The following is a 10,142-nucleotide window of genomic DNA, read 5'->3' on the forward strand; positions in this document are numbered from 1 at the left end:
AACACATTTATAATATGAACGTTGCAATGTGCGTCAAGTACTTACCACCTATAACGGTTACGTAGACCCGACTGTCGTCGGACTTCCTCCCCTTCAACTGTAGGGTTTCATCAGGACTTAAGGGCCAGACAATGTCCTTGTGATGAGTTTAGAGGGCATAATAAAGCCACAGTACATATCGTCAATAATATATGTATGTCTATCTAAATCAGTGACTCTTAACCGGTGGGCCCTAGAAACACTCGAAGAGGTCCGCGAAGTCATTCAAAAAAGTATGAACGTCAAGCGCGGAATGCTTTGATATTGCGATAAAAGCACTTGTAAAATAAAAGTATGAAGTTCACTTCATTAAAAAGAGTGCATGAACATGAACACTCGTCTAGTCAAACAATTGTGCCTTGATATGATAAAAAATAAATTCAATCGATATTTTCTTGACTGCGAGAGTAAAAACTATAGCTGAATTTCTTTATTCATTCTGAACGTTTGGAATAAACTTTTTTGTTTACTTATTCTTTAGAACGTTCCTGATGATATGTTAACGTATATTTCAAAAGCATTCTGTTTATTCCGGCTGTGAAATGGGATTATCCGGAATGTATAAAGAAACGCAGCCTATATGAAAACTGATCTACAATTCGTATGTATGTATTGTCAACGTTTCTGATGAAACCTAATGAAATTGAAAAATGAGTGATCGAAATACAACACGATGATAGAAGATTTTTGAACCAAAAGTGCTTCGAGAAATTGCTTTTCATTATCTAATTTTGTTTTCATCTACAATTAATTACACAGTGCTACAAAAAAATTGTTAGTAATGGTCAAGTACAATATATAAATAGGTTCCGTATAGTTCCTGAACCTCCATTGTTATTTTATTTAAAAACAACCATTATGTTCGTACTTGATGAGGTATCTATTACACATGTTTTGAAAAGGGGATTTATAGACCTTTAAAATGATTTATAGAGCTTTAAAAATGTCCGACTTCAAAAATATTCAACGCAGTGCTTAAGGAGGCTAACCACAATGTGTGTATCAAATTTGGTCGAGATCGGTCAAGTAGTTTTTGAGATACGCATATATGATATAAGTGTGCGGTGCCACGCCCATTTTCCTGAAATTTTATCAAAAATAAATTTTTTGCTTAAGATCTATTACATGTATACAAATTTTGAGTAAATATTGATTGAACTCCTAAGGCCAACTGCTCAAAAAATCGGAACGTCCGGCACATACACAAAAATAAATTCAAGGCCGTATTTTTGCTTAAATTGCTTAACTTTGATAAGAAATTAAGAAAAATAGGGGCTTATTAAAGTTTAACCGATGAAAACTCCCCACGAGCTAAGTTTAACAATATATTTATGTAATATCATTTTAAAGGTCTATAAATCCCCTTTTCAATACATGTTTGGTTTTAAAAATAGGATAAAAAGTAGTCAAGCTGTTAATAGATAAGTACATCAGATACGAATATAACGGTTGTTTTTAAATAAAATAATAAAAATGGAGGGTTCAGGAACTATACGGAACCTATTTTTATATTGTACTCGACCATAGCTAAAACCCACACTACGTTTTGTTTCGGGTGTATTTCCTTACCTTTGTAAAAAAGCTCTTCCGAAAGTCCTTCCCGAGAGTCAAGAGGCCTTCCATTCTACATTCCTTTCTCCTTTCTGTTTTGTATGGAGTGGCACAAATTGAAGGGCTTCTTCTTTCACTATGCGTTATTGCAACTTAAAATGTTTATTGAAATTCATTTGTAATGCTAAATTGTAAATGGATAAGCCCTTCTAGAAGGCATAGATAGAATGTTAGAGGCTGTGCACTGCGACCTTAGGTCTATTGTGCATGCAAGGAAGCACTTTTTTCAGCACTCCTTGGGTAGGCCTCTTAGAATGGCTTTACTTAAGAAGGACTACCTAAATTATCTTCTGGGGTGTTTCATTTATAAATAGAATAAATCTTTAATCATTTGCACTTAGTATTTATGACCTCCGAAAAATTGGTGGTCCGTGCAACCACAGCAATTTTGTCAAATGGCCCAACTTAAAGCAGTCATGGAAGCGCTGGCGGAACTTTGTAAGCAAGCGCAAAAGTTTTGGCCTTGCTTATGAATTTCTGCCAGCGCTGCCCATGCCTGACTTAAATGTTAAGAACCACTGATCTAAATGCTAAATTTTTTTTTATATCCGAGAAAATGCGTAACACCCTCAGCAAAAATAAATATCAAAAATCAAGGAGACTTTCAGTAACTTATAATTTGCACTTTTTTATACTAAAATTTATTAGGCTATATAAAACTGCATACTAAAAATTGCGATTAAAGTTTGAAATTTGATTGAAGATAGAAATCAATCGAGATATGACGGTCTGTCCCATGTAAAGGTATTTTTTGTAAAAAGCTATAACTGCAATTTGACTGCAAAATGGCTCAAAATTTTATATTTTTTTTAGCAAAAACTGTTATTTAAAAAAAATTGGAAAATGCGCGACACCTCGTTTATGTAGTTCAGTGCTTAGTCTACAGCAGAGATGGGCAAACTCACAATCACACATATGCGCTTTTATGCGAAGCAGCGAAGTCTTCCTCAACAGCCAGTGCTTGGACTATACCGCATTTGTGGATGAGATTCTACTTTTTTTTGCTAAATTAAATTTCTACTACGTCTACTACCGTAAGCTAAAAAACTACCACATTTTGAAGCTTTTTTTTTAATTTGCTCATTCTTCCGTCCCAACAGGTAGTAGCAGTAGAGCACCTGATTTATTTTGTTTTCAAATTATTTGGCCTCTAAAATCTCAAATCTTTTTGATTTCTTTTAACAAAAATTTTAAATTGTTAAAATCTATTTGCATGTTAAACCTTTTTTTCAAAACCTTTTTTTGAAAATCAGTTTTTGGTACCTACGCCAAACTCAGGAGTCCAAATGTGATTACTGGGCCTTGCAAAGGATGGATCGATGCCTCTGGATTCAAACAAATTTACAAAAAAAGAAAGTTGCAGCAATTTTTTTTTTTATTTTTATTTATTTAAAATTGTGTTATTTCGGCTATTTTGGCTATATATATGCTATTTTTTTGTCCTTGAAAGACAGACTTAAGCTGTTTTGTCAAATGTCCACAGAGTGTATTTTCCGCAATGATTTTACGTATAATTCTTGAGCTGCATCTAAATTTTAGAAACGAAATATAAAAATAACTAAAAACACATTTTCAATAGTTATCGCACTTCTATAGACAGTGACAATGGGAAAAATATTATAATCGAAAATGGCATAATACGTATTGTAAAGAACTAGTTTTTATAGTTGAAAATCATATGATTACTGGTGTTTGTACGAAATTCAATTTTATTAATAAAATAAATGCCACTTTCATCTTCAATTTGCTAAAAACTTTTTGGTATTATTTTGAAATTCTAACAAACTTATTGCTAACACCATTACGTTTTCACTAACAGACACAGTTGAATGCATGCGTGCGTGCGTTTGTGAAGCCCCCCCAAAATATTGTTATAAGTACTACATACATATCTATAGTTTTGGCCACTGGTCGCACACCTAATTATATGCCAAATCAGCGTGAATCCAAAAATATAGCAAAAGCCGGCTACAAATACATGCGAAAACTCTTCTATACATACATATGCATACCCATGAATATTGTGTGTCTAACTCAAAAAAAAATTGGGCACACTGCTCTCTGGCAAACTATGATGATGAACTCCAGCGTTGAAGCGTTTTTAATTCGTTTACGCTACAATGTTGTAGTCAAATTCAAGGTCGAAATCTACATACATATGTACGTTTTCGTTGATTTTCTTTAGTCCCTTCACTTCTCACTTCACTTTTTTAGCTCCCTTTTTATACATTTTTGTTCATTGCGTATTGACCAAAAGTTGTACGTGACGACGCGTTTAAATCTCAGGGTCGAGCAACCAGTTAGTGAAGCCAAATGCTGCTCCCGCCCTGTAAACGTTTTTCGTCTTCGCCTTTGTTTGCTTTTATTTTTTGTTTTTTGTTTTTTCATTGTTTTTTGTTTATATGTAATTTGTTTTTAATTCTGCTTTGTCAGTGGTTTGTGTATTTTTTCGTTGGTTCTTTGCTCGCACCTTGGATTAGTTAGTTGATAGATAAATAATCTTAAAAGTATTATAGAATACTTAAAAAATTAAGTGAAATAAAAAAAATTAAAAAATTAACTAAAATGGAATAAGAAAAAATTATTAAATTCAATGAAGCAAACGAAAATGTTGTAAAAATTTTACTAAGAAATTCAATTTTAAACATCATTTAGGCATTCGGCATACTTAAAAAATTAAATTAAATTAAAAAATTCAAAAATAAACTACAATGAAGTCAGAAACTATTATTAAATTCAATGAAGCAAAGGAAAATGTTATAAAAATTTTACTAAGAAATACAATTTTAAAAATCATTTAGGCATTCGGTTTTTTGCAATTTATTGTGTTTTGGTCTCCTTCTCTGGATCCTCTACGCCGAGACAATGCTACAGATTGTTTATTTAATCGACTATACATTTAATGCTAAAATTATAATAGCTGTAATCGCAGGCAGCGCTCACACTGCAAGGCCATTCATTGCAAGAGAGTGTGCACTCTCTCTCTCTCTTCAACTGCATAAGTGAAATGATAAAAACAAAACAAGAAAATGGCAACAACGCGTTTTTATTTGGGTCAACAATTTTAATTTGTATTCAACAAGTATTACCACATTATTACATTTAAATATTCATATGCATACATATGTACATATGTACGAGTACGTATGTATGTATGTATGTTGCAGGAAAAAAGCAAATCGTTTAATAAGTTTTGCGGTATTCATGCAGACATAAATGCCATACCATTAATAATTACGGCTATAGCTTTTGGGTTTCTGGGCTTCGGTTAAAACAAAAAAAAAAAGGCGGGAAAATAAAAATTTGGATAGCGTTTTTACATTATAAAGTAAGATGTATTATAAAATAAAAATATGTATGTATATTGAAATAAAGTCTCGGGTACATCTGGTTTGGACATCTGAAGCAGTGACTTGAAATCGACCCAAATACTACGTAAGTCACTACGATGGAATATCGATATTTTTCGTTACAATTTGTATGATTTTTTTTCTTTTATTTTCGATATGTCATCCCTTTCTTTTAGTAGATTATCGCGGTGGTTACTTAACTGATATGTTCAAAGAATAATGTACTAAAATCTAAAGGTGTAAAATAAATTTTTTTTCCATTAACTCAAAAGATATACACATACATATGTATGTACTGTATTAGACTGAATCACCGAACAAAGTTGCGGTTTTCCCGCCGGGAGTACAAAATTTATTATATTTCAAGATTTCCACCAAAATATTTCGAAAAAAATATTAAGATTTACGTGAGCTGGACTGATTTGAAAATACCTCAAAAAAAATAAATTTTTAGTTGCATAGAATTTTTTGAAAAAAATCCCCTCAGTTGACAAAAGTTAAGCTTAAAAATTCTGCATAAAAATATTAAAAAACGTTTTTACCGTAATCATAATAATGATCCTAATCAAAGATTGGTTTAAGAAAAACTTGAATAACTGTGCCAAAACTCTACCGATTCAGACTTATGAGGTATCAGTGGAAAGGTACATATTTTCTCACCCTTTTTATTTTTTTTCAAAGAAGCTCATTCACGTTCCAATATTTTTTTTTTCATATCAACACATCTTTATTCAACTTGAAATTATGCTCATTCATTTTACCTTTCTCTTTCATACTTTGAATGAGTTTATTTACAAAGGAAACAAACAAAAAGGGGGTAAAATACCTTTCTGATGATACCTCATAAATCTAAATCGGTAAAGTTGTGGCTAAGTTATTCAAATTTTTCTTAAGCTAATCTTTGAAAAAGTTCAACAACAGCATCAAATTAAAAATCATTATTATGATTCCGTTGAATTTTTTTTTTATTATTATGCAAATTTTTTAAGCTTAAACTGTTTTGTCGTCAGAGGTGAGTTTTTTCAAAAAATTCTTAAAAAAAAAAAACTATTTTTATTCATGAAAAAATATAATTTTGGAGTTTTTTCACGTAAATCTTAATATTTTTCCGAAATATTTTGGTGCAAGTCTTAAAAAATAATAGATTTTATATGTCCTATGGAAAAACAGTACCAATTTTTTTGTATGGGGAGTAATTCAGTCTAATGTACATAATAGTGGGTTAGGTTAGGTTAGGTTATCTTGGCTGTCCCCATCCAGCACACTTGCCACTGTGGGCCCATTGTGATGCCATACCAGTATCTTAGGTTAGGTTAGGTTATCTTGGCTGTCCCCATCCAGCACACTTAGGCCACTGTGGGCCCATTGTGATGCCATACCAGTATATTACGTCCCTTCTCATACCTTAGAACTTCTAAGTTAGAAGTGAAACCAATTTGTAGCCCTAATGTGTATGCACTGCATACTATGCTGCAACCAAAAATATCCAAGTCTTTGAAATGTGTCCTAGGAACATAGGAAATCTACGGCCTCTTACTGGTTCCAGCCAATTACATCTTCCGAAGCTTCTGCGAAACTATATAACTGATGTAACACGATTCACCGATGAGTAACAGCGATTTGCCCCGACGGAATATGCAAGCTGATGCTGAAAAAAATGGACCTGCGGGACGTGAGGAGATTATCTAATCAAGGTGTCAATTTGTCCATAGCCCCTCTCATCGTTCCAGATGTCTGGACTTTTCGATAATGGCGTCGTAGAAAATAATTGATGACTTGTGCTTGAAAGTAAACGTTTACCTCTTCGAACTATCTCGCTTCTTCGCAGCACGGAGCCTAACCCTCTCCCCCACGAAATCCTCGGCAACCCTTTTTACCACCTGGACGAAGGAGGTCAGACTACAAGGAATTCACGTTGATGGCGAACCAATTCCGACGGCGAATAAACTTGGTATTTACCTTCGACAGTCTGTTCTGTTTCTCGGCGCATACAACCGAAATTATCGATAGAGTTGAGGGCCGCAACCAGGACCTCAATGCGCTAGTCGACAGCACCTGGGGCAAAGACAAAATACAAGGCAATTGGCCGGCCGGGTCCTAAACTATGCAGCAGCCGTGTGGTCGCCGGGGACTAGCAGGACGCAGTGGACGAAGTGACAACACGGTACTCCGGACCGCAACTGGATGCCTTCTGATGTCGCCACAGCACCACCCACACGACGGGACTCAAATGCTCCCTTGCGAAGGAGCACAACACGTTGGTCTCTAAGCAGTTCTTAATGGATGCCACAGGCGCGGACACCCGAAGAGTTACCAGCTTGCAGCAGAGTCCACGCCAAGGCACATCTGAAAGCATCTACGAACTAACGGACTAAGTCCAGATTTCATAAAACAACCTCTTGACCCGACAGCATACCGACAGGCCATAAACGGCATCCACCAGGAGTCAGTCTCGACTTACAGCGACTCCCGACCTGACGTGGACGAGACAGAGCTTCGTCTGCCTCGGAAGACTCGCACCACCATAGCCCAACTTCGCTCGGCTACTGCAGTAGGCTAAACTTGAGCAGAATAAATGCAGATGTGCCCAACGAGTGTTGGGCATGCGGAGAGTCACCCCACTACTCGCGACATCTCTTCGCCTGCTTCCTAATCCCCACTCAACTAACAACCTTGTCGCTATGGACTAAGCGAGGAGGAGGAGGAGTTGCATACTTCCTGAGTCTCCAATTAGCTAAGCTTGACGACAACGATTTAGGCTACGATTACTATGCATTCGTATTCTGACGAAATTTTGCTTTGACTATTTTTTCGAAACAAAAAAATATGAAACAAACAAACAAACAAGTATCTTTTTTGATAAGACGAAGTCGTCAGAACAAAAGTTCGTACGCATGCATAGGCAGTGCTGAGTAGCCGCTACAACAATAACAACGACACTGATAGTGGGCAAACGTCTGGCTGGCGTCTAAGTATACTCAGATGGGAGTTACATGAGTTTGACTACAACGTATGGAACAGTTGCGTGGGTTTCGAGATGAACCTTCCAACTTTAGGTTTACGTCCGTTGTATTCTTTGCGATGGGTCACCACACCTTTAAAGAAATGCTTAGGAAGTAGGACAAACGACTCTAAACGACGTTTACCTAAAGAGCCGAAGGACAGCTGGATCATCTGTCCATTTAAGAAATAATTTTTTATTTTCTGTGCAGGAAAAGTTCGTGTCTTATGTCTTTCGTTGAGTTAATTTGCATAATTCAGGCAGGTTCTTCGATCCAGTTCCGAGTTAATTTCAACCACAGTTAATTTGAATTCAAAGTGACTATGTTTGAAATTCACTCGTAAGTGAATTGCAGAATCTGCCTGATTATCTTTCAGTTCTCTTTTGATTTATTTTAATATTCAAACTAATGGAACGCTAGGAGAAATATTTTGCTTTCGCTTCCATTCTTCGCGAATAGTTCAGAGAAGATTTGTTCCCGTTCCGTTCTCTGTCGGAGAGTTCCTGACCCTTTAGTTCCCAAATGGTTGTTCGAGAGAAAGTTCCTTAGACTTTTATTACCGTTTTGTTCCATAGGGTTTCGTTCTTATATAGTTCCCGTTGAAAATGTTCTCGACAGTATTGTTCTCACTTTCGTTCTTGTGAAAACATTTCCGAAGATTTTGTTCTCATTCCGGTTCGGGTTTTTAAGCGTTGTTGGGAACAAAACTACGAGAGCGACATTTAGTTTCGATAATACTTTTTGTTCTCGGTCCCTGATTTTCACAAAAAAAAAAATAGCACTTACTTATTTTAGGTAATTTATGTAGAAAAATTAATATCATCATTGTTTTGTGCAAGCTCAAAATATCTTTTGTATCTATGAGCGCGAGCTGCCGGTTTTAAATCGGCATATTGTGTGAAATGGTAATGGCGGAAAAGTGGTTTTGAAGTATTTTCATGTGCCTCAAATAACTGATCTTCCTTTGGCTTACTATGTAGATATTAATTGTTCTTTAAGACAAACATGTTACGCGAAATTTTGTACTTATGTATTAATTTTGGTTTTTATAAATCACATATTTTTATTTATATTTTATTAAATCAAGCATTATTTTTTTCTTGTACTTTCCAGCAAGCAAAACGAACTCAATAGATCTCTATCGACCCCCAGCTTTAAGAAATCATAATCACAATGCTGATACGATTGATACGACGACGACGACGACGACGACGACTAATGCAACTTTTGTTGCCAAAACTGGGTCAGTGAATGCAACAGCCGCAACGAGTGCAGAGGCTTCGTGTACAACAAGAGCAACACCAACAAAAACAATTGGCAAAACAACACTGTTATCTACCTCAATATCATGCAATAATTCCCCAACTCATGCAAATGAGAATAAGAGTTTCGATAATAATACAGTGACCTCGACGAGGTGCGTAAACGCCGAAATGGACTGCGCAGCAACGACAACAGCGGCGACGACAGCAACAACAACGCCAAACACATTGACGATCAATTCAGAGTCGGTGGCGACTGGCGGTATGCCAACAACGCCAGTGTCGAGTGCCACCACAATCAGCAGCAGCAGCAGCAGCGGCCAGCAAAGGTAAACGAACGTAGCAACAGGCTAAGAAACAGAAATATATACGAACATACATATTTACATTTGGTTGCCGAAATTAGTAAACGAGTTTTGTTTATAAAATATGCTAATTGAAGCTTGTTTAAAGAGCTTAAGTACAGTGGGCGCCGCGGAGGTTTAGCAAATATTTCGGCATTTTTATTTCGTATGCGATTGTTACTAATAAAGTAATATTTAATTGTTTAGCAGTCAGTAATCGAAAAGTTGGGAGTTTGACACTAACAAATCTAAAACGTGATAAAATAAACCTTTAAAGAAATCACAAATTAAGTGTAAGACATGCAGACTGATGGGGAGACCGACAGGAAGACGTTCCCACGACAGTCGGGTCTACGTAATTGGAGCGACGATTTAACTCCCCAAAAACTATGGAGAAATTGTGTGCTGTTACAACAACAACAGACAGGGAGAAGTTACAGTTCGTCGGCCAATAGGTTCAGAACCCCGTCTTCCTGCTCCTGATGTGTCAGAATCGTTTCCTCTCTACCAGGACCGACACGGTCTACATAGTGA

General features: G+C 36.0%; 1 protein-coding gene across 1 annotated transcript; it reads left to right on the forward strand.

The window, feature by feature from the left end:
• Positions 1 to 9,115: 9,115 nt before the first annotated feature.
• LOC118755122 (cell wall protein DAN4-like) lies at positions 9,116 to 9,593 on the forward strand (the record flags this gene model as incomplete). The annotated part of the gene is made up of 1 exon (XM_036489968.1): positions 9,116 to 9,593. A coding segment is annotated over one exon (478 nt), but the record flags the coding sequence as incomplete, so codon positions are not given.
• Positions 9,594 to 10,142: the final 549 nt, after the last annotated feature.

Source organism: Rhagoletis pomonella, unplaced genomic scaffold (genome assembly GCF_013731165.1).
Source record: "Rhagoletis pomonella isolate Grant_MI unplaced genomic scaffold, Rhpom_1.0 Rhpom_scaffold_05364, whole genome shotgun sequence".
NCBI classification, from domain to species: Eukaryota; Metazoa; Arthropoda; class Insecta; order Diptera; family Tephritidae; genus Rhagoletis; species Rhagoletis pomonella.